Genomic DNA, 24,472 nt, shown 5'->3' with positions numbered 1-24,472 from the left:
AGATGGGAGAGAGACAAGGGTGTAACAAAGCAGAAATGTAGTGCAAAGTATCTGATTAATAACATATGCTATCTATGTGCTTAAGTTTTTATTTTATTATCTGACATATAGATTCATTTTCCCATTCTTCTTAGAAAACTTGATTTAAAATTTATATCCAACTTTGAATTTGTCCACTTTACATTTTTTGTCTCTGTCTGTCTCTCCCCATGCCCCTGTGTCTGTCTTTCTGTCTCTGTCTCTCTGTCCATCTCTATCTCTCTGTCTCTCTCTGTGTCTGTCTGTCTCTCTGTCTGTGTGTATGTGTTGTAAGTTTGTCCATCACTCATTTTGAGTTAACTTTTGTCAAGTTATGAACCAGCTGGCATTTGGAGTTGGTACATAATTTCAAGTAAACTTAAAATAATGGTTTGAGTTATAAAATGAATGGGCTTTTAAAACCAACGTATATCATCAGAGATAAAGGAAATAAAAGCTCATGACAAGTGAAAAAAGTGTTTTAGGTACTGATTTATTTAAGTGCAATATATAATACAAAGTTTCTGATAAAAATAGTTTAAGATACAAATTTTAACGTTCTAATTAAAGCACTCATGATAAAAGCACAAATTATTAGCCATAAAAATAAAAATTTTAAAGCAGATTTCTGACCTCCTACATTTTTAATGATAGCTAATGCTTAAAGACTTTTTTTTTGCTTAAAGAGTTTTAAAATATACATTTATAAAAAAAATTGAGGGTCTTGGAAATGTTTAACAACTGTATACAAATATCTACCATGCATTGTGAAAGGAGAGTTCATCTTAGAAATGCTGAAGCCAGCTGGGCATGGTGGCGCCTGTCTGTAACCACAGCACTCAGGAGGCTGAGGCAGGGGATTTTAATTCAAGACCAACCTATACTACTACAGTACGTATGCACGCACACCCAGCTAATTGAGTCAGACTCAGAAAAACAAATATTGTGTTTTTTTCTCAACTCTGTGGCTTCTAGATTTTACTCAAATAACTAAAATCACATCCATACAGATGACATGAAAGTGGCTAGGGGACACAGGGGACAAAGCGGGAGGAGAGCACGGCAGAAGTGCACCCAACATATATGCCATATTTCTTTGAAAATGTCTGTATCTAATAATAAATTTTTTGATTGATAAAGCAAATCTAGGAAATGCTTACAACCTGTTTTTATAGTGTTACTTATAAAACGACAAAGTTCTTATAACAGGTTGTGGTCTAGAGTCTTGTAGGGCACCTTACGAGGTCTCCACCACACTACTGATACAAATGCACTCAGCATGTTTTCTCCCCTGTGCGCTGGCCCTTCATGAAGACAGATTTGGTCCAAGGACAGCTCAGAGCATAGCGAAGTGCTGCTTTAGCTGCTTAATTAAATGCTGGGTGTCCACATGCTCAGGAAACGCAGCTTCAGACTTCTGAGCTGCAACATAGCTTCTCTGAAGATCTCCAATCTGGAAGAAATACCAGATCATGAAACAGAATAAGATTTCTGTGTCGGAAAACCGTGAAGGGTTCTTAAAAATAAATTGCAGTTGAGAATCACCTCATCTAAATTAGAAATCCAGCATGGAAAAAAATGAGGAAAATAAAATTATATAATGTACGCTGTGTTATCGTTCTTTAGTTATGAATCAGAAGCCCGTGTTTTTGCTCCCTGTAAGTATAAGAGAGAATTTGCATGCCTAAAGACCTAGCTTGATGTTACTAGAATAAATGCAACATCCAACAGTGACATTTTGATTAGTATAGTATCTCTTAGATAGGAAATTTAAGATATACATATATATATTATAAACTTAAGCTATAAGATATGCTCTGAGAAGTTCCAAGTGAAACTAAACACAACAATGTTGGGAATGTTTTCGACGTTTATAAAAGGACATCTCTAATGTTCAATTAACTCTGTTTAAGTCCAGTCCCAAATTTAAAAAAAAAATCTACCTTCATTCATGTATGTACTTCTGAAAAGACAGAAAATTATTTGAATGTGTAACCCCCCCACCAAAAAAAAAAAATCTAGATGTCAACCCTGATGGATTTTTCATAAGATTTATGTATTTTAGGTTGGAATAGTTTCCTTTTAAAATTGCAACATTTCAACGTTATTATTTTACAGTAGTTTGCTATCCTACCTTATAAGAATCCATTGAGGTAAAGTCATGAAAGCGCACTGACCTTCCTGTAAGATGCCTGTGCAGTTTAACTGCCTGGCAGCAGTGGGGGATGGAAGGGGCCGTGGGGGATAGGAGGGGCTGTGGGAGCTGGGCTTCAGTGTGAGAGCTCAAGTGCCACATGGCTCTGGTGTGTGTCTTTGATTTGTTCTATTTTTTCATATTGGTTTTTAAATTATTTTTCATTATGTGTAGATGTGAGTGAGTGTGGATCTGCATATGTGGATCTGCATATGTGTGTGCAGGTGCTGTCAAAGTCAGAGCCGCAGAACCTCCTGGAGCTGGAGTTACAGGCAATTGGGAGCCGCCCGGTGTGGACGCTGAGAACCAAATTCTTGGACCTTTGGAAGAGCAGCAAGTGCTCTTAACCAATGAGCCATCACCTAAAGACCCCTGCTGTTTGAGTTTGGTTGGGACAGGTCCTTGCTGGTCTAGCTTTGAACTAGTGTCCCTGCCTTAGTCTCCAGTGTCTAGGGTTTTACAGACTTGTATCTTCATTCCCAGCTTCTACAGATGCCTTGTAACCTCTGTGAGTCTCAGGTTCCAAAAGAGTGTAAGTATCATGAGGTACAAATTTTTGTCTGTTTCATTCATTGCTACATCTTCTATGCACACCACAGGGCCTAGTACAGAGAGGCTCAGGTGAAAAACATCACTGGGATTTTGGAGAGAATTCCAGAAGACAGGTACCAATAGAATCTGGTACTTAGCAACTGTCCCTAAAATTGTAAGACAAGTGAGAGCTTCTTCTATTTTCAAAACAGACATGTGGATAGTTTTGTATTCATGCTATAAAAATACCGTGTTTGTATCTTTAGTCAATAAGACCCTGTATTTATATCTCAAACATTTCAACTGTTTATTAATCTTCAAAACAGACTTGCTCTTCATGGTAAAGTGGAGACATGCCCTGGCTTGTTTGTTCATGTCGTATTTAAAAACAGCTCACTAGCCAAGCATGGTGGCGTATGCTTTTAATCCCAGCACTCGGGAGGCAGAGGCAGGAGGATCTCAAAGAGTGTGAGACCACCAGCCTGGTCTACAGAGTGAGTTCTAGAATAGCTAAGGCTAGTCTTGAGAAAAACAAAAACCAAAACCAGCTCTCAGTCTTTCTGTTGGCCCCTGGACATTAACTGATTGGTGACAGAATATTAACAGTTACCTTTCCCCAATATTGTTCATAACTAAACAGCATTCATGACTGTTAATCCATAACAATCATGAGAAAGGTGTGGTGGAAATATGATCTGCAGATAACATACACAATTCCCTTGCTGTAAAAGTCAGTTATAAATCCTTCCCGAACCAGGAATTATAGAACAAGTGTTTCTTTAGTGATTAAATGTGGTATTTTAAAACCTAGAGATTTATTCTGCAATTTATACTGGTGTTTTAGTCAATACCCAGTGATAAAGTTTATTACATAATCTCCTGAAATGAAGATATTTGTGATAAAAATTTTTAAAAAGTCATTTCTTTCAGATTGAAAAAAAATCAACCTTCTGTTCAGAAAGATAAGGTTTAAAATGTTGTATTCAATTTGTATTTTTTTAAAGCAAGAAAGATCAAGAATGTGTCAGATGACAAATTAATAAAGGAAGAAAATACCTTATCAGAGACTGTTGCGAAATTAAAATGTGGCTCATACATATGGGGTGCTAAAGACGACGCAGTTTGTAAGAGCGCTCGTGCCTGTGGGGAAGAAAGAAGAAAAAGCGGACATATGAGTGGATATCAGCACTGTATCTGTGATTTCTTTAAGTTAAAACAAAAAACCTTGACATGTATCTTGTGGAAATATGGATAACAGTCTCAGAAATATAATGATGTAATGAACACAGCTTACTATAGACACACCAGAAAAATTATAGTCGCAACACACACATCAGGAGGCTATGATTATCTATTCCCTAATAACGACTTAAAACTAATACATGTCCAGTGCAAAGGTCTGCACAGAGTGAGAGCAAGCAAGCATTTACTATATTACCGATCAGTTCGCAAATGAAATAGCAATAGGAAGTGACAAGCTCTCTTTAAAGCATTGTCCTAGGTAGGGTTGCTATTGTTGGGACAAACACCATAACCAAAAGCAAACGGGAGGAAAGGCTTTATTCAGCTTACACTTTCACATCCTAGTCCATGACTGAAGGAAGTCAGGACAGAACTCAAGCAGGGCAGGAACCTGGAGGCAGAGCTGATGCAGAGGCCACGGAGGGATTCTGCTTACGGGCTTGCTCCCCATGGTTTGCTCAGTCTGCTTTCTTATAGAACCCAGGACCAACAGCCCAGGGATGGCTCCACACACAATGGACTGGACCTCCCCCCCCAATCATTAGTCAAGAAGATACCCCACAGCTGATCTGATGGACGTATTTTCTCAATTGAGGCACCCTCCTTTCCTATGACTCTAGCTTGTGTCAAGTTGACATAAAACTAGCCAGCTCAAGTACTCAAAGTGGAACAATTAAGATTACATATCACAGGGTCATGTTTTGCAGAGACTTTGGAGTAAGACAAGATACTCATGTGTGCATCACAATTCATGTGAAGCCAGCAGACAACCCTCCCCAAACTGTGTAGAAGGAAGACCAGCTCAGGGGCACCTGGGATAGTGCAGGAAAGAGATGAACATGGACTAGAGAAGACGGGCCGTGGTGAATTAGGGCTGACAGGGCGGCTGAATAATGTGGGTGCAGGGGTGGCAGAGAGAAGAAAGAAGAAAAGACTGGCTGGAAAGGTAGCCACTAGGGTGTTGACAGGAACAGCTAAATTATAGGTGGGAGATGCTGCTTTGCAGGTGGTGAAGCCATGGGGGGGGGACATTATTCTCTGTAAGTCCAATGTCCAATTCTGGCCTCAGAGAAGTGAAGTAACTTGGCCAAGGCCACACAGCTAGTACTTGACAGGGCTGAGATTCAGGCCCAGGCCTGTAAGACTGTAGAGCTACTAAAACGAGTAACACACAATGACAGCTAAGCTTTCCTTTGAAGGAAGTCAGCTGTCCACTGTGACAGTCGCAGTCCTCTGACCTGTTCAGTGTGACCCTTCCGCATCTCCAGCACAGCTAGGTTGTTGTAGGCCTCGGCATGGTGGTTGTTGTGGACCAGGGCCAGCCTGAAGCACTGATGGGCCAAGTTTGTGTCTCCTATCCCCTGCAGAGAAAAGCATGTGTTTATACACACCAAGCCACGCCCTTCCCACTGCCAAGGCCTCCCTCATTTGCATAGAACACTTTCTAGCTACTTGGAGAGAACCAGCACCAACCTCAGCAGCGAAGGGTGAGGTCTGTGCTCGGATTTAACTTGAGGATATAAAAATGACTCCCACAAATCTCTAAATTGTCAGTTGGATTTATGATATCTGAGAATTGCTTCACAGGAGCGTATGGTAACTTTATCCGAATCGGGAAACACACACACACTCACACACACACACACTCACACACACACACTCACACACACACACTCACACACACGCACATACCACAGCAATGTGCCCCAGGTTGTACCAGACATCAGCTGCCTCTTCTTCATTTTCAGTCAGGGAAAGGGCGCGTTCAAACGAGGTCAGAGTCATATCATACTGCTGGGCATAGAAGCAGCACAGCCCCAGGTTATTGAAAAGCTGGCAGTTGTAAACCCCCATCTGCAAGAGGCGCCTTTTGAAGGAGGAACATAGGATTTGCTGTCAGACTAACTTTATAAATGGAAACTTTTTTTAAAAAAAAGTTAGAAGCGAACTCATTTAAGAACTTTAGGAACCCTGATTCACACAAGCAGATCAAAAAATGTTTAAAGCAATGCTCACGACCTGTCACAGGGTATGCATCCAGGGGCACGATCAGAAAAATATTTGCTTGTTTGTTTTCCAAAAGCTTTATTAGAAAGAGAGGAGGAATAGTCAAATAGAGGAAAGTTCCCACCAGTTACTTCAGAGGCCTCAGTGCCTTCGGTGAATTCCCTGAGGCCTGATCCAGCCTGAGGAGCGTGTTCCCCGTTTACCACCAAGCCTGCAGTTGCACCCCGGATTCTGCTGTCTGTCCTGCATGGTACAGATGAGCCAGTGAGCTTCTGCGACAGATGTCTCTGCAGGCGGCTCTCTGTGTTGCCCACTAGCTTTCCCATGGCAGCTCAGGAGCCCCACTTTGCTTCTCCACATAATTATCCCAGGGTTCAAACACACAGAGGAGAAGCCAGCTCAGCGGCTGTGAGAAGCCTCTGACCCACTTTAGGGAGGAAAAGTACAGTCAGCGCATGTGCGCTGGATGGCATCTCTGTATTTATGTTCCCGGCATGTGTTTGCGAAGGACTTGTCTGTAGCAAGAGGTATTAAAAAAGAGGCTGGCTCCCGGCTTAGCCGTTATGTTCCCACTTGTCAGCTGTCAACCTACTCCCATGTATTACAAGGGCTGAAACCACTGGGTAAAAAGTTAACTTCAGGGGCCAGAGAGATGGCTTAGTAGGCAGAGCTGTCTGTCTCCAAGCCTGATGACCTGAGTTTGCTCCCTGGGACCCACATCTTTCAACCTTCACAAGTAAGGCATGGTACATATACCTTATCCAGGCATTCACACAAATAAATTGTGGATGCTTAAAAATGCATTTCAGAAGCCACATACAGGATAAAATAAGTGTGTGCTTAAACAGGACCAGTGACCACAATTTTCTCAGGCTTGGAAAAAGCTGCAATACTTCACAAAGCAGGTGAGCCTGTTTTAAGTCCTCCTCAAGGTTCTGAGCACAGAGTAACTGCAAATCCTTTCCTGCTTCAGCCTCACCGCCTTTAGGTTTTGTGGTTTTAAGAGGCAGAGACAAAAAGAGGAATAGTTTAAATAGCTATTTCGCTTCTGTTGTTTCTTGACGACTAGCAGGCACCCACCCTGAACTAAAACGCAAGCCTGGTCGTTGCAGGTATGTTTCTCAGGGCGCCAGCCCGCACACCCCTAAAGTACTGAATGCCACTCGAATCCTCAGAAAGCAGCTGAGAGATGCATCCTAGATTTATAACCTTGTGGCCTATGGAAAATGCATAATTTGTCTGCATTTTCATCCCTTCCTGCCCCACCCCCACTCTTTCACCAATGTAGGGCCCACCTGTAAAACCGGAGAGCAACCTCCGGCTGGTCAGAATAAAAGTGGTTGCTTCCAATACAGGCGATGGCTTCCACGTGAGTATTGTCCTGTTTTAGAACTTCTTTGTAGTATTCTGCTGCATTGGAACTATTGTTCATTTCCTGTTCCCCATCCAGAGAGAAGAACGACACTTTAGTCACACGGGACAAGGACCTGCTTTTTTTTTTTTTTTCCTGACCGACTTAAGTTCATTCATTCACCAAATATTTGTTTCGAGTCTGCCACATGTCAGACTCTGCTCTAGACGTCAGGGACAGAATACGAACGAAAAGCATGAAGTCATCGTCCCCTGGGAGGCGGCAGCTGGTGGAGAAGCAAACAAATGAGTCAGTGTGGGGCGTGATGTCAGGGAGGGATGCGCAATGTAAAGAAACAGGGAAGGGTGAGTGGAGAGCAGGAGAGGCAGGGCTGCTCACTAATGGTCACCTTGGAAGAGGCCCTGTCTGACAGAGATGCAAATGAAATGAGGTGTCGGAGCCAGCATCTGTGGGGACAGTCTCACTTGGCAGAGAGACCAAACCACACAAGCCTAAAATGAAAACACAAGAAACATACCCAAGTGAGCCTGGAAAGGAGGCAGTGCCCAGGAGACTGGAGAGGCAGCCAGGGCCCTTTAACGGGGGGTGGGGGGGGAGAGAGACAGTGCCCAGGAGACCGGAGAGGTAGCCCCAGCCTTTTGAGGCTATGGGGAGAGCCTCAGACTTCATGGAGAATTGAGAGAGCATCCGGGGATTAGAAACAGCACAATCATACTGCACCGTTTCAGAAATCACCTGGCGACTGTCTGTAGAGCATTCCAGCTAGGGAAGACAAAACATAAGAAAAACCAGGCCTACGAAAGAAATGAAGGCAACCCAGACCACGTTTAGAAATACATAATGGTAAAAAGCCAAAGGAGACTTTGTCGTTACTGTATACATTTGTAAAAAATGGCGGTGAGCACAGATAAAAGTCTCTAATTGCTCTGACTTACAAAAATCAGGCTTGCTTCAAGGAGCCAATGTGAATGACTCTTTAGATGACCTTTATTAGGGGAGAAGTCATGGTGATGAGGGACAGTTGAGGGAAACCCACTACTGGGAGAGCATCAGGACAGACTGCATCATCCAGAGGCCAATGTAATGCGGTACTGAAGGAAGAGTTCAGTTTCCCCAAGGGAGCACCATTGGGAGAAACGCCCAACACGCACAGCATGCCGAGGGACCTGGAGGAAAAGAAGCTTCAGTTTCCAAGGACAAGGTGGTTCCTGAGTCTTACAGGTGCTTCGAGTGGGATGGCGTGGGCAAGCTCCATTGCTTGGGACCTAAGCTGGCCTGGCCTGCATTCCAGGAGACACAAGAAAGGAAGGCACTAGATAAAAGTACACAATTCATGGCTGTCCTAAGTCTAGGGACTGGGGACTGGGCTTGCTCACAGCAACAAGCGGAAGGGAGGGGACTGAATTCACTGTCAGTGCTGTCACACTGTCAGCTTTGTCCCAGAGCTGAGAGGGTGTGGCCTGAGTTCCAGGGCAGGACAGCTAGTGGGCCTGTGATCTAACACTAATTTCATTAAAATCTGAGGTATAATCTCACTGTGTTGCCCACTCTGGGTTTGATCCCGGGCTTGAGCTAATCCGGCACCTCCCAGCTTCCTAAGTAGCTGGACTGAAGGCAAATGTCATCATATCTGGCTGGACAGATTTGTTAATAAAGGCTACCACAGCTTAACTCTGTCTCAAGGTCCAGTCCATCCTCCATGAAACTTTGCTCATGTCTAACTTCCCACAGATGTCTTCCGCCTCGAAGGTCACATGACCTTCACTGTCACCCACACACTTGCTCGAGAGGACTCTTATCTATGTTAGGTTTGAACCACCACACAGTGCTTCTTTAAACACAGGACTTGTTTTAGATATAAGATTCACGTAGACCAGGATGGGGACCCCTAGACCGCATTTGCATACTTAATACATATTAAATAATATGTAAAGTAAGTTCTTCCACGTGCGGAGTCAAATTCTTCCAAGTCCTCGTTTCACTTGGTTACCCTTGTCCAGATTTTTCAAAACAGTACTGTCTGTGCACTTGGTGCTCTTCACATTTTATTAATAATTCTCTATGTTTGTGGGACATGATGTGCAGCCTTGACAGGAACGTTGTATAGAACGAGTATCTCAGGCCAAAGCAGGCATCTGTGGCCTCACTTACTTCTCATCTCTTTGAGATGAAGACAGTTAAGGTCTGCAGTGCTCCTCACAAGTGCTCCCCGCCAAGGCTCGGGATTTGCTTCCAAGCTCCGGACAGTTTTTGCAATGCAGATGCCTGTGCTTTCTGGCTCTAACCAGCAGGTGTCAACAAAAGCTTTCAGGCAACAATCAGAGATAATTACCACCTTCACCATGTCGGCTAATCAGAATTAATCGCCAGGTTCTCACAAGAGCTGCAGATGAGAAAAACTACACAACAGCTGCTATTTGGCTACAAGGATCAAAAAAAACAAACCCTATGGTATATATAAATGCAGTGGAGTATTATTCAGCCATTAAGAAGACAAAATTATGCCATTTGCAGGAAAATAGTCAGAAATGGAAACCATCATGTTAAGGAAAAGAAGCCAGGCCCAGAAAGACAGGCACATTTTTTTTTTCTCATATGATTAGCAGGAAGGAGGAAGGAAGACGTAAGAGAATGACGGGGTGGTGAATAAGATCAAAGTTCACGATACGAATGCACGAGCAGGTCACGATGAAACCCGTTACTCTGTACAGTGACTACACGGTAATGAAAGGGAACACGCTCCGTATCGTAGGGTGCACTCCAACAGCAGAGTCGTTCAAGTGTGAGGATGGGTTTTCCGTGTCTCTGTGCGTACGTGTGTACATGTGTATTATCGTATGTGTATTATGTGTAGAGAAGCACTCACATGCACATGTATGGGCATGCACGTGGAGGCCACAAGTCAACTTTAGCTGTCATTCTTCAAGCACCAGCCACTTTGGTTTTTGAGACAGGGCAGCTCACTGGCCTGGAATCCCAGTGAAGCTATGTTACAGGTATGTAAAAATGAAGCCCACTGATGCACTGTTCTTTTTCGGTGGAGTGGTCACTGCCAACCAGAGCACATTTTCTTTCTTGTGTGTGACGTATTTGTGAACACATTTGTCTGTGCATGTGTGCACCTGTGGAGTCCAGATGCCAATACTGGGCGACTTCCTCTATTGCTCTTAACCTTGTTTTTACTCTAAGAAAAGGTCTCAAGGAAGTGAGAGCTCACTGGTTTGGCTAGATGGGCTGGCCATAGAGTTCGGGAAATCTTCCCGGTACTACTTCCCAGTACTGGTGCTGGGATTCTATGTGCACACCATGTTTCGGCACTTTCTGACCGAAACAGACATTTGCGTCATTGTTTTTAGTTCTACACAGTGATGCTTCGTGGTCACATAGATCACAAATTACCCAGGCCCTTTTGGTGAACCTTTAGAACAAGAAACAGAGTATAACCCAAAGAACAGGGTATAAAATCTACACACCATGGTGGGAAATTCCCAGAAGTAAAACCTCCCAAAGAAGAACCAGATTTGCAACCAGGTCTGCAGTCTCCTTGGTAACTGTAAACAGCTTCCAGGTGGGCAGCAGCAACACATGCTCCCACCAACAGTGTGTGCACATTGGGTCTGTTTCCTCACACCCTCGAAAGCCTAGGTTCTGTGGAACTTCTTCACCTCTATCACTCCAATCAAGTGGAAAGGGTAGTATGGTTGGCTTAGCATTTAATTCTGACGGAGACCAGGCACTGAATGTATGAGACATCATACGTGCTTCTCTGTGAGCTGCCAACCTGTGACCTTTGTCTATTTTCTGAGCTAGTCTGCCACTGCCCTTTTGTTATTGGCATTCTGTGCGGCTATAATAGAACAACACATGCAGGGTAGCTTATAATGAACAGAGAAGTATTCGGTTCTGTTTGGGAGGCTGTCGAGCTCAAGACCAAGAGGTGCTATCTTGTGAGAATCATCATGTCCACCCGACAGTCACGTGTCACCTGTCATCTGTCCCAGACTTGACAGGCATTGCACTGGTTGATATTTTAATCTTTTAGTTTGATCTTACTTAAATTTTAATTTTTGTTACATAGGATTTTTTTTTTCGGGATCACAGAGTTCCACCTGCCTCTAGCTTCCCAGTGCTGGGATTAAAGGCGTGCACCACTGTGCTTGGCTTTGATATATAGGAAACCTATACAGGAAATAAAAGTTTTCAAATATCAGTCTTTGCTGCTGTGGCCTTATGAGTTGGTATTCTTTTAAAAGATTCTCCTCATGTAAGAAAGATCACTGGATGCTTTCCCAGAGGACATGAGTTCCATTCCCAGTGCCCAGATGATGGCTCACAAGAGGATCTGAAACCCTTTTCTGTCCATGGGCATCAATCATGAACTGTGGTGTATAGACTTATATGTAGGTAAAAACACTCATAAACATAAAAATAGCTAAATAAATTTTTTAAAAAAGATTTTCCTCATTCTAATTTATACAAATAGCACACCGATTTTTTTTCCCCCATAAAATTTTCATTTTCCTTGCTGGATGGTTTTAACTATCAACTTGACAGAACCAGGGAAATCACCTGGGAAGAAAAGTCTTAATAAAGAATGATCTAGATCAGGTTATCCCGTGGGATGTCTGTGGGGAACTGTGTAGACTGTTGCTATAGGGATAATCCACCTCACTGTGGGAGGCGCCATTCCCTAGGCATGGGGCCCAAAACAGTATAGAAGGAGAGGCTGGATGAGAGCAAGCAAAGATGTGTTTATTTTCTTTGCTTTTGCCTACAGGCAGCTGCTTGAGTTTGAATCTGGGGTTGTAAACTGAATAAACAACTTCCTCCCCAAGTTGTTTTTGTCGGGATATTTTATCACAGCAACAAAAATGAAACTAGAGTAGTTTCAACGTTTTGAGGTTTTAACTCTTTTTAAAATGTTTAGATCTGAGACTGGAGAAATGGCTCACTCAGTAAAATTCTTGTTGCAGAACACTGAGGTCCCGAGTTCAATCCCCAGAAACCACATGGAAAAGTCAGACATGGTGGCAAATGTGTGTAACACAAGCGTTCGGGAGGTGGATTCACGGGGCCTGTTAGCCCATCAGGCTTGCAATTAGCTAGGCTAGACTAATTAAGGAGCCCAAGTCTCAAAAACAAGTTGATGGCTCCTAAGGATTGAGGGTAAAGTTGGCCTCTGGCTTCACACACATGTGTACATACATGTATACAAGTAAACACACAATTTAAATCTGGCTGAAATAATTCTTTTAGTACAAGAAATATTTGTTCATTTGCTCTATTCTTAAACTATTTAATCAATAATCTAATAAGTCAACTGATACAACAGTCAGTCTTTTGTCACATCCTAAAGTTTCATATGGACTCTCTTTTGGTCCTTAAATTTATTCCTGTATCGGAATTGGTTAAATCATAATAGTTCTAGAATAGATTTTAATAACATATCCTTAAAATAACACTTCCATGTATATAAATATCACCTCAAGAGTGTAATAAACTTAGTGACTTTTAAAGTGGTTATTTCTGAGCCAATTCATGAAACATGAACTACACTTACAGTTGAATTATTTGAAGTAAAATTGCAAATTGCTTAAGAACGTGAACACCGGAATGGTTCTGCTCTGAACAGCAAAAATGTGTGTTCAAATATAAAAGCCCGTGTCCTGTTTCCAGGACTTAAACTACAGCAGGAAAAAGGCTGCTTTATACCTCTTAAATATATGCCTGAGGCGATTTTTACCCTCAATAAAGTTGAAAGGGCACAAGAACACTTCCAGCAAAGAACAGTTGAAATGAGGGCCTTTCTATTAAAATGCTTCAAAAAAAAATCAAAGCATCAAAAAGTTCAACAAAAATACATGATCTAAGCAAGTGTCTGTAAGAAACACAAGAAAGTCAAGGCGGTACTACATGCTCAGTGCAAAAATGGTGCGCCCAGGCCCATGGCAGAATGAACGTAGCAATTGGAAACAAACACGAGAAACGGAAGAGACCCTCAGAGAAAAGTGAAGTCCTCAGAGGAATGGAAGAGACTCCCCAGAGAAAAGTGAAGTCCTCAGAGGCAAATGCAGTGTAGCTGCAACCTAAGGACTTGGCTAATTATCTTTCAAGCCAGAAAAAAGGAATTCTCTAGAAATCTGGCTTTGGCATGGTAAGCTTTGACAGAAAGGAAATTAATTGCAAGGTTAAGGGGGAGATACCATGTGTAACCATTTCTACTCTACGCTGCCACTTCCCCTGGGCTGCTTTCCTCTCCGTATCTTTCTCCTGCTGCTGCAGACTCCACTCTGAGGAACAAAGGGCAGCATGTAGCTGCTGAAAGACTAATCTAGAGGATCACTGGGTGTGGTGGTACACGGTGGTAATCCCAGCACTCTAGAGACAGAGTTAAGAGGATGGAGAATTGAAGGCCAGTCAGGGAGGCTGACGCAAAGGAAAAAACCAATCTGCTCCAGAGCCATGGCCATCCCAGCCTTAGCAACAGCGTCTGCAACAGACAGGCATAGATGGAGTTCCTCTGAGAAGCAGTGTGCATTAAAGATGGTAGCAGTTTCCGGGCTCTTTCTGCCAGCACCTTCTATGAAACAGAGAGGGATAAAGGGTCTGAGAGATGCAAAGGGCAGGTCCAACGGTCTAATCACCACCCAAAGCTCACTGCCATTGGCAGCAGCAAGAATTCCCCTAACTTCAGAAGGTGACTCTATTTTATTTTCTTTCTAAGTATCTTGGTCAAAGGTCTGTTTGTATTCCATTTATTTAAGGTCACAACAAATAAATATAAAAAAACATTGGCAGTGTTTGTTTGGACGGGTCAAAGTCTTCTTTGTATGTATGTATTAAAGTTATGTTTCAAAAAGAAAACTTTTTTTCTAAACAATTTGAAAAGTATTTATTTTCATTCAAAACATAATTCCTTAGTAGGGTATGGTAGCCTGACCCTGTATTACCAGAACTAGAGAGGTGAGGGAGAGTATCACCCCATGTTCAAAGGTAACCTATTCTACATTGTAAGTTCTAGGTCAGCCTGGGCCCTGTTTCAAGAAATAAAATTAAACAAGCAAAACACAGAATTCATGTTCTTCATACAAAATTTGGAAAATACACAAAGTGTAAGAAAACAAAAGTTATTCACACACTATTGTCTAGACACAGCAACCCTCAATCTCTTCCACTTTTTTTTTAACCAATATTACAAGTTAGTGTCTTTCAATGAATTTAAAGAAAACAGGGATGTGTTTGTTCAATATCATATTAAAAGTTCTAAAAAAAAACCTGTAAAGTAGAATATCAAAACTAAATGATTATTATTTATAATGATTATTTTATTTATAAAAAGATATTTAAGAGAATCTGTGGACAAAGTCTTAAAACTTAAAGAGTGGCTACTATCAAAGTAGCCTTTAAAAAGTAATATATTCCTATTCACCACTGTCAAACAGAAATTGCATTTCATTCATAATAGTACATCTATTCATAGTAATACATCCTTCATAAATATACCTAGGAATACATGTATGCAGGAAAGAGTTAACAGTGCTATTCTTAGAAAGGTATGCACTAGGGAACTCAGCTGATTCCTGCTCTCATATAAACTTTCCCCAGATGACAAGAGTAGCTTGCTAATGTGACACTGTTTGTACCATGTGGTTTGTGCTGATACCTGGTAATGGAAAGCTTGGTACATGATAGGCATGTGGAATCCACACACAGTCTCTAATGAGATTCCTGAAGACAACAGTCTGCAGGAGCTGTCACAACTTGTTGCTAGGAGAATTAAGTGTGCTCCTTGTGTGTGACTCTACCCTGCGGAGAAGCTCATTAAGACACTGGATGTTCTCAACAGAGGTGAACTTTCCACCCTGCAGGGGAGCTTATTAAGCTCAAGAAGGAAACAATTCAAAGGCTTCAGGAAGTCCCTGAAACTGACCAGATACATTAGGTTCCTCCTTCCCAGAGCATATATAAAGGCTACTGAGCAGCACTCTGAGACAAGCTGAGCTGCCTAGGAGAGGCTCAGGCAATGAGTCAGCCAAGCCACCTGGAGGAGCAGACACTAGTCCAGCTGCCCAAGAGAAGCAAGGATCAGCTGAACTATCTTGGAAGAGTCTAACCACTGGAGCTGCCTGGCTGCAGGCTGGCAGTATGCTCTCAGTTTCCAGCCTTCCTGAGCTGATACCCATGGTGCTGTGGGCCTTGGTCATGCAGCTGTCTTTGAGTCATTCCTGTCCCTGTATAGGTAAGTAACCCTTCACCTATACTCTTATAGGTAGCCCCAATAAAACTCACTGGTTCCCCAATATAGATGTTGATGTCATCCATCCTTTTGTTTGTCACTGGTGCCCTATCTGGGATAAATAGGAGTTTATTCCCATCTCTGCCAGCAGGGTCACATAACACTCCACCAGAAGAGGTCTTTTTGAAGCTCACCCTTTGCTTCCTCTGAATTTTACCCATGAGCCTTTTCCCTTTCTAATTTTGTTTTGAATCTCTTTTGTACTAACAAATGTTCCTTGTGAGCCCATTGCATGCGGTGTTTTGGGAGTCTTACTAAAGTGCTGAATTTTAGCATGGTTTGGTAATGACCAACACAACCTTTTCCTGGAAATAATCACAAAATATTCACTGGAGGACAAAGAAGAATAAAAAAACTGAAGCATTATATCATACTTGAGAACGGAAGGAAAGGCAGCTGACCTGCCCACCCCACCAATCAAATAGTAACTAAAAACCTAGTCATTATGCCAGCAAGGATTATAAAGAGAAAGCAGTTCTTGAGGCATTAGTCTTAAAATCAATATGGAAGGGCAGAGAGAAAATTTTTCAGCTGTAAGGGGAAAACGAGGTGGAGGATTGCCTAACCTAGCCTCGGAATCATTGCAATGCTACAGTAATTAGCAGGGAAAAGAACTCAATGGAAATTTTCTATGGTATCTGAGACCATGGATCTAAAACTGTGTAAGAATAAGGAAGAGTTCAAACTGGGAAGGCCATCCTGATAAGGCACTCCTACTGGGCGCCATTAGAAAACTCGAGAAATGTAGCTAGCCTGAGATGGGTAGGAGGATGGACAAACAGGCTAGTGGAAAGATCAAGCCATATGAAATGGGAAAAACTGCTATTTGATGTTAAAGATCTTAGGAAAGGATTGTTAAGTGTGCTGAGATAACAGGCTACCCATACAGAAGAAATAAGTTAAAGTCCTGTCTTGTATCGTCGACCTCTGGGTGTCTAAAATACTTCATTATAAAAACCTAGCTGAATTAAAACACACACCGCAAAATCTCTCCTCATACTGCTGAATCATGGCCAATGATTTTAATTTTATAAGCTGTGCTCCCTCCTAGCACCCAAGGGCCTATGAGCTTTTTAAAGTAGCACATAACCTCAATTTTATACCAACTTTTAAAATAATATGAACCTTACCTCATAGATCCTGGCAATTCCACAAAGCAGGGTCACCTCTCCTGGAAACTTCTCTAAGCTTTGTTTGAACAGATTTAAAGCAGTCACTGGTTGATCCAAAATGATATAAACCTAAAAGCAAGACGTATTTCAATAAGATTATGGGTTCTTAAAATAATAGCATTTGCATGGAAAATTTTAATTATTGATTAGAAACAAATTATGTCCCAGAAATTACAGTAAGAATTTTCCATGGGCATAATTAGATTCTAATAATGACTTTACAGTTTATCTGCGTATGCCGTACATAAAATTTATCACCCCAAGGAGAGTCTTCTTTGGGGTTATTATTATCACACAGACTAGATGACAACAAAAAAGGGTCAGGGGAGTATCTCGCCCCCGCCCACACCAACACTCCACCCCCCCACCCCCCACCCCCGTAAGCCCTTTTCTGACACTCAGGTCTTTTTGTTCTGTTTCTTGACCCACTAAGTGCAACCGGAGTAATATGCATGACAAGAGTTTTGAGCTACCGGCTGGAGCCTGATGAGCTCACTAATGGATACACATCTGAAGACAAAGACTGTCTCTCCCCTAGAACATACCAATAGCCAAAGTTCAGCAGGATGGAGGTCCCTTCTTCAACCCCCAGCTGGCCCATTTTAAGCTTGGTCTTGTACAGGTAACCCTGACTGCTGTGAGATCCGGATTACAATGGCCATGGGTACACCCAGAGGACAGCAGTTCACAGCCTGCCCCCTCCCTTCCAGCCCTTATGTTCCTGCTCAAAGCTCACTTCTTCTCTGTTGTTTTATTCAATTTATTTATTCACTTTACAACCCGACATCAGCCCTTCCTCTCCCTCCAGCACCCCCTCACAGCAAATCCAACCCCACTCCCCTTAGAAAGGGAAGCCCCCTCTGGGTGTCAACCCCCCACTCCTCCTCCCCCACCCCACCGCCTACACATCAAGTTGCAAAGCATGATTCTTGGAAATCTTTTGCAGATAAGCCAAGGTAACTGCCACTTCATCAAGTGTTTTTTTTTTTTCAAAGTGTCCTTGATGAGACTTAGGAAGTATCTTATTCCAACGATGTAGAATAAGGTAGAACTTTTCTTTGCTGAAATGTTTTACCTCAGAAGTGCTCTTAATTTCTGATTTTGGGGGTACTCTGGGATATGTGAATATGAATAACCAGATACCTTGGGGATAGAACTCAAGTCTAAACATGAAATTCATTGTTTTTAAAAATTGTTTCTATTTTTATTTTATGTGTATGTCTGTGTATCGTGTGTGTGCCTAGTAACCTTGGAGACCAGAAAAGGGTGTTAGATTTCTTGGAACTGGAGTTCAGATGGTTGTGAGCCACCATATGGGTGTTGGGCCTCAGGCCTGGGTCCTCTGGGAGAGAGACAAGTGCTTTAATGGCTGAACCATCTCTCCAGACCTCTTGCTGATATTTTCCATCTATATGTAAGGCAGTTTTACACAATAACTTTAGTGTGCACCTGTGCTTTAACTGTGACACACCCAATGATATCGGGTGTGTCACAGTTTAAATCAGATGAAACTGTTGGCATTAAATCACGTTGGCATTTAATAAATTCAGATTCGGGAGCATTTCAGATTTCAGATATCCAGTTTAGGAATGTGCAATCTATATTGAAAAACTCTAGGTGGCCCTTGCACTGGAGCTACAGGTGACACCATGCAGCACAATGGATTCGAACCCTTGCTCTTAGCAGCCCGGTGGCGCTGAAAAAAATGTGACCCCTTGCAGTCTTGTCATCCTTCGCAGCATAAAGGAAGGTATAAAATGTATCCTGTAGGGTTACTGCACAGATTAACTTAATCTGTCTTTACTAACAGGTCTGCTACAATATAGCAGGTACAATTGTTTCTATAGTATAGAAACAATTATAGTTAGTTTATAGTATATAGTTAATTTATAGTATAGTTTCTATTCAGTATAGGAATTGTACTATACTATACAGTAATACTATAATTGTATAGTATAATTGTATAGTATTGTAGTATACTATATTGTATATATTGTCTATATTGTATTATAGTATACTATAATTGTATAGTACAATTCCTATACTGAATCCTGCTCAGTAAGAAAGAAAGGAGACTTGCCATTAATTACTGCAGCAGGACTGAGTGACTAATGTCCTACAAAACAGTCTATGAAATGGCCCCTGTTCTTAGAGCAGGGTTTGACAGCACAGGCCTGGAATCTCAGCTACCCTGGAGTCTGAGGCAGGAAGATGCTGAGCTGATGTCTGGACTATAGAGAAAGAGATTTGAAAACAAAGGGGCCCTGTTCTCTACAACCTGCCCAGGTCTGGGACAAAATAGATTGTAGCAAATGCCTCTCTGGTGCCTATAGGGTGGTGAGTCTGTGGTGTTTTCTTTTGTCCTGCTAAGCAATCTGTCAAAGGGATTTTCTTCTTTTTCCATAGCCATCTATTCCCTGTGCCGTGGGTACTCTCCATATGTTATTTTTCACTTGCTATAAAAAAAAAAAACTCTGAACATATGAACTTGTCAAATATTCTACAAGGAACTGGCAACTTTTCCCCGTGCAATGGCCAGCACCTTAAGACAGTTTTCACTCAAATTAAGAATATTTACTTACTTTTGCCAGATAGAGAACTGTATCTACCATTTCCTGCTGCCTCAGAGCGGATTTAAACTGTTTCTCAGCTTCACGGTACATTCCTAACCTAGAAATAGCCATTAAAAAGAAATCAGCCATTCAATTGAAGAATCAACACTCCATCATTTGTTTCAAGCCCTGAGGATATGAACAGACACATCTCATCCTAGAGCAAGCACCGACTAAAGCAGGCGATGCCACACATGCTGACAGTCACATGGACGTCAACAAGAGCTAGCAAAAGCCACCTGTCTCCCAGAGTCAGGAGCTACCTATGCCTCAAATGGTGTTTAAAGACTGCAGCTCCATGGAGTGGGACCAAGAGCTGTCTGTAAGCGAGGTCACATCGGTTCACCACGTGAGAGCTTACGACCAGCTGCACATATGGCAAGTGACCTGGATAAATGTGGAGCCGCCACTTCACCAGAAGCACTGAAGGATGGCATTTCCTTGAAAACATCTCCTTCCCTAAGACACCTCAGCCCTCTTTAGTTATCCCTACACTATTTTGGTAAAACAATTGCCACTTGCAAGCCATAGCTATATCGTCATTCTTCTACAAATCTTGTTTTCCTTTGCCCTTAGTGGACTGCCTCCACTATGAATCTGAAACTTGCTCCTCGCCTAAGTGATGGCCCTGATGACAGTGTCCACCTCTGGCCCAGGGAGCTTTGTCACCACCAGGACAGTTATTGAAGCACATACAGATTTCATTCAACTTGATCTGTTATGCTTTTTACTAGCTACTCACTCTGAAGCAATCTAAGAGCTACTTAGGTATTAGATTTTGCAAAAATAAACTGAAAAGTATTTTCAGTATGCTTCATTGTACTAACTTCATGTAAAGGCTGGAAAGAATAGCTTTGATCATTTTTCAAGATGTAGACTTCAAGCCCTGGTGTGGCTGATACACTAGCAGCTGCTGGAAAGAGGGCTTAAAGTGAACAAAAGTGGCTTCACCAGATAAAGGTCAAACTGGCGGGCATGTGATAAGGAAGAAGCCCCTTCCTCTTCAAAGGTCCCATACACTTCATAGACTATGTATAAATTATCATTGGAGAACCCCAAAATAAGAACAGAAATAATAAAAAATAAAATGAATTTGTCACATGAATTATTGAACAAAAGAATAGAATAGGCCATATTAAAAGAATTCTAGTGGATGGGAAGATAGCTCAGTTGGTAGAGTGCATGAGGACCTGAGTTCTAGCCCCAGAAACCACATAAAAGTTGGGCCTGGTGACCTGTACATGTAATTCCAATGCTGGCAGCTGGAGATAAGTGGATGGACAGTCAGCCTAGCCCAATAGACCAGCCTCAGACTGAGAGAACTTATGGGAAAAAGGTGTATGGCATCTAAGAAATGACACCAGAAGAAGATGACCTCTGGCTTCCATATATGCATTCATTCATTCATTCAGTTCTCTCTCTTTCACACACACAAGTTCATACACATCCATACAACATACTTAGACATACCACCACCACCAAGTTAATCAACTCAGATCAGTATCAGAGAGTCCAGAGAGACAGTGCCCGCCAGCTTCCCACCTTTTCTGCCAATGAATTCAACAGAACTGTGCGGCATCACTGTGCATGCATTTGACGCTGTGAAAGAGCTATGAAAGTGAAGAGGAGAGTAAGCATCCTTAAGGTAAGGACGGGTGAAGCCTACATGTGTTCACTAACTGAGTTGGCCAGCGAGAAGAATTACTTACAGAAACATGAGTGAATTGAGAAAATTGTGGGTGGGAATTGGACAGGCAGGTAAGGTGTGTGCTGTGCGACATTTCCAGGGCTCTAGGAGTTATGACGGCATCAGCACACGGCAGGAAGGTGGACAGCGTGTTAGGCACAGACTAAGCTATCTAGTTCAACCGAAAGGGACATAATGATGCGAATGGTGAGAGTAGGAAAGCAGGGAGACCTGGACAACAGCATGAGACTGCTAATCCTAAGAGTCCACACGAGAGCCATCAAGGAGCTAACAGCAGTGTCTGTGCCACTCCCTCACTATACTCAGGAAGGGTTGCTGAGACTAGAGGCTGGAGGCAGAGACCCAAGGAAGAAGTCACTGTCAGAACTCAACAACAGATATTAAAATGCTCACAAGCGAATCACTGGTTCTCAACCTGCGGGTCAAATGGTAAAATGACCCTTCAACCGGGGCCGCAGATCAGAATTCCTGCATATGAGATATTTCTATCACAATTCATAACAGTAGCAACATTATAGTTACGAAGTAGCAATGGAAGTCATTTTGTGGTTGGGGGCCACCACAATGTGAGGGACTGGATTAAAGGGTCTCAGCATGAGGAAGGGTGAGAACTGCGGTGGTAAATGACAATAAAACGTCCAGAATTAGGGTACTGGAGAGGTCAGTAGAACTTAGGTGAGGAAGGAAGAGGATGAAGCCAACTTCAGGCTGCATCCCCTAATGAGGTATCTTTGCTCTCTCCAGGTGATGCCACAAGTCTTCCTCTGGGTTCTCAGTGTGCTGCTAGGCTCTTGCTTTCATAATAATGGCAATCACCACAACACTTATTTGTTGTCTGGCTCAGCATTGGAAAGTGTGGACAATCTAATCCATCTTTGTAATCCCATTTGAGAGTAGGTGCTCATTAAATATTGGCTAAGTGGATGAATGTACAAAAGAGTGAACAGAATACATAGCAAAGATGTTCTGAAAAGCAGAACAATACTTTAATGTGATAAAATGCACTCATTTGAAAGAAGGTACAGTCACATCAATGGCATGATTTTTGGGCAGTTCAAAGAGTCTGAGTTGTGCTTTCTTTTTATTATTAACCATGTCTGAAGGTTATGTATGGAAGCTCAAGATGGTAAAATTGTCTTTAAGAAGTAAACTCATAAGATTTTAATGTTATAATGATCTCATACTATCTTCTAGTACAAAACACTTTTCAATTTGTCAGTGAGGAAAAAAAAAATAGCCTAGAGTTCTATGTGAGATGCCTAAATGGAGAGTCATCTTCATTTCCACAGCAGCGACAAGTACACTTTCAGTCCATTTTCTTCCTTTTCCTCACAGAGCTGGTCTAGCAATGCTGATGGTTACTCATGATAACTGAAGCCAAGCTTGATTCTTAACAATAAAACCAATTTGGCATTATAAAATATGAATGCCTATCTTTCCATTTTTCCAAAGGTTCTAAACTATCCGAATATCAGCAGCAAGTTTCAGATTGCGCTTGTTGCTAAATAGTCATAAAATTAGTTACGACTTTGCTGATCTGTTTTCTTTCCGATGTATTTAAACATTAGGCACATTTAAAAATATCTGGGTCCTAGAAAAACAATAAGGATTATGGAAATAGGAGCTGACTGTGGTAGGCTGCTGGTAATCTTGGCACTCTGAAGATTGAGGCAGGAGGATCATGAGAGCAAGGCCAGCCTGGGCTACATAACAACACTCTGTCTTAACTAAATAAAGTGTTAATAAGAGAATCGGATCCAGAAAATTAAATTCTTGCTATAGCACGTCAGTTCTAAGAATCTGGACAGTTAGCTTTGCACTGGCAGGCTCAATCCTTCTCAACTGAGCAGCTACCTCCTGGTGTCATGAGTCCTGAGTGAGCCGAAGCAAGGCACAAGCAAGCTGGCTCCTATGTAGGGTGCCCTACAGATGTGAGGCATTTGAGTGACATTGAGAACCAGGAAGACAGACTTTTATGAACACACTGGGTTCTTGTCCCAGGTCTGTCACGAACCAGTTTCTGGTGAGAATCACAATCAAGCTCCGGCCTCTGCTTCCTTGTACAAGTTCTCAGGGCGCTCACTGTTGCTGTCACATGATTGTTTAGAAACTGTTTGCTCAAATAAGCCCAAACTGTCACTGTTTCATGAGGAAAGGTTTTGTTTTTTTCTTTTTTTTTTTTATTCTCATATTTACTGACAAAACTATTTCCACTTTAAGGCTTTCATAGATAATGAAGACTTTACCTGTAGTAACATTTTCCAATCTGTACCTTCCACCACCAGTCCTTGTACTGAGAATACTCCGTGGAAAGGGATGCCAAATCCAAAGCCTTTGAAAACAATTCATTTTCAATTATGATTTGCTTCTCTAACAACAAACAGGCAGGGGGAGAAATAATGAAATAAACCAGATAATTAGCATCCATCAAAACATATATTAGAAATTAGAAACTCAAGTTGCCCAAGTTTCCAGATGGCCCCACCAATTTCCCCTGAATAATCAGTTCCAGGCCAGAGGGCAGACAGAACACAGATTGGAGACATTGATCCTAGGCGAGCAGAAGCACAAACATATCAGAATACAATTTTAATATACAAGGCACAAAACTGACATTTAAAATGCTAGGGTTTTACTTTCTTCCTACTGTGTATCTACTCTCTAAAGGTTGATGTCTCAAGATTCAGTGCTGTCAAGCTTCTGTATGTAAGACGAATCCACTCAAAGCCCCCATTTTAAACAAAGATGTAGAGAAGAGAGGGAACAGGTAAGTAGATAGAAAGGGGCTTGGAAGGACAGAGGCCATTGCTTAGGGTGGAGTATTTCCTCACATGTGCGACCAGCCCTAGCTTCAGTTTCTGGTCACACCAGAGGAGGAGCTAGATGCTGCCTGCTTGCTTAAGGCCGTCAGTGGCTAAAATGCTTGCTACGCAGGCATAAAGACATGAATTCGGACCCCTAACCCCTATGAAAAGCTGATTTTGGCACCATGTACCTGTAACCTCCATGCTAAGGAACACAGATGTGAATTCAGAACGAGGAAAAAAAAAAGAGCTTTGGAGAACGGGACGACGGAGAAGAGGCAGAGAAGATTCAGTATTTGGGTAACTGCTGCCTTCAAGGAACACAACTCAATGGCTCTGACATCGCTTTGCCTTCTAGTAATTAAAAATTTTCTCCATATTTTAACTGTTTAATCTCATATCTTCTTTTAAGGATTCCTGTGTGTGTGTGTGTGTGTGTGTGTGTGTGTGTGTGTGAGTGCAAGTGTCTGCATGGATCACAGACATCAGATTCCTGGCCTTGGAGTTACAGGGTGG

General features: G+C 42.2%; 1 protein-coding gene across 1 annotated transcript in view; it reads right to left on the bottom strand.

The window, feature by feature from the left end:
• Positions 1–624: 624 nt before the first annotated feature.
• Positions 625–24,472, bottom strand: part of Ttc8 (tetratricopeptide repeat domain 8) — a 52,410-nt gene continuing 28,562 nt past the window's right edge. Inside the window, exons 7-14 of the mRNA XM_028777259.1 lie at positions 23,399–23,484; positions 19,415–19,502; positions 16,791–16,901; positions 7,288–7,427; positions 5,678–5,852; positions 5,224–5,346; positions 3,800–3,883; positions 625–1,471 (exon numbers count right to left, since the gene is read on the bottom strand). Of these exons, the coding sequence (XP_028633092.1) occupies positions 1,355–1,471; positions 3,800–3,883; positions 5,224–5,346; positions 5,678–5,852; positions 7,288–7,427; positions 16,791–16,901; positions 19,415–19,502; positions 23,399–23,484 (924 nt within the window). The 3' untranslated portion in view covers positions 625–1,354. The remainder of the gene's footprint in view (positions 1,472–3,799; positions 3,884–5,223; positions 5,347–5,677; positions 5,853–7,287; positions 7,428–16,790; positions 16,902–19,414; positions 19,503–23,398; positions 23,485–24,472) is intronic.

This window comes from Grammomys surdaster, unplaced genomic scaffold, assembly GCF_004785775.1.
Source record: "Grammomys surdaster isolate TR1022 unplaced genomic scaffold, NIH_TR_1.0 279, whole genome shotgun sequence".
Taxonomy (NCBI): Eukaryota; Metazoa; Chordata; class Mammalia; order Rodentia; family Muridae; genus Grammomys; species Grammomys surdaster.
Note: the sequence above shows the minus strand (reverse complement) of the source record. Positions and strands in the feature narration are given on the sequence as shown.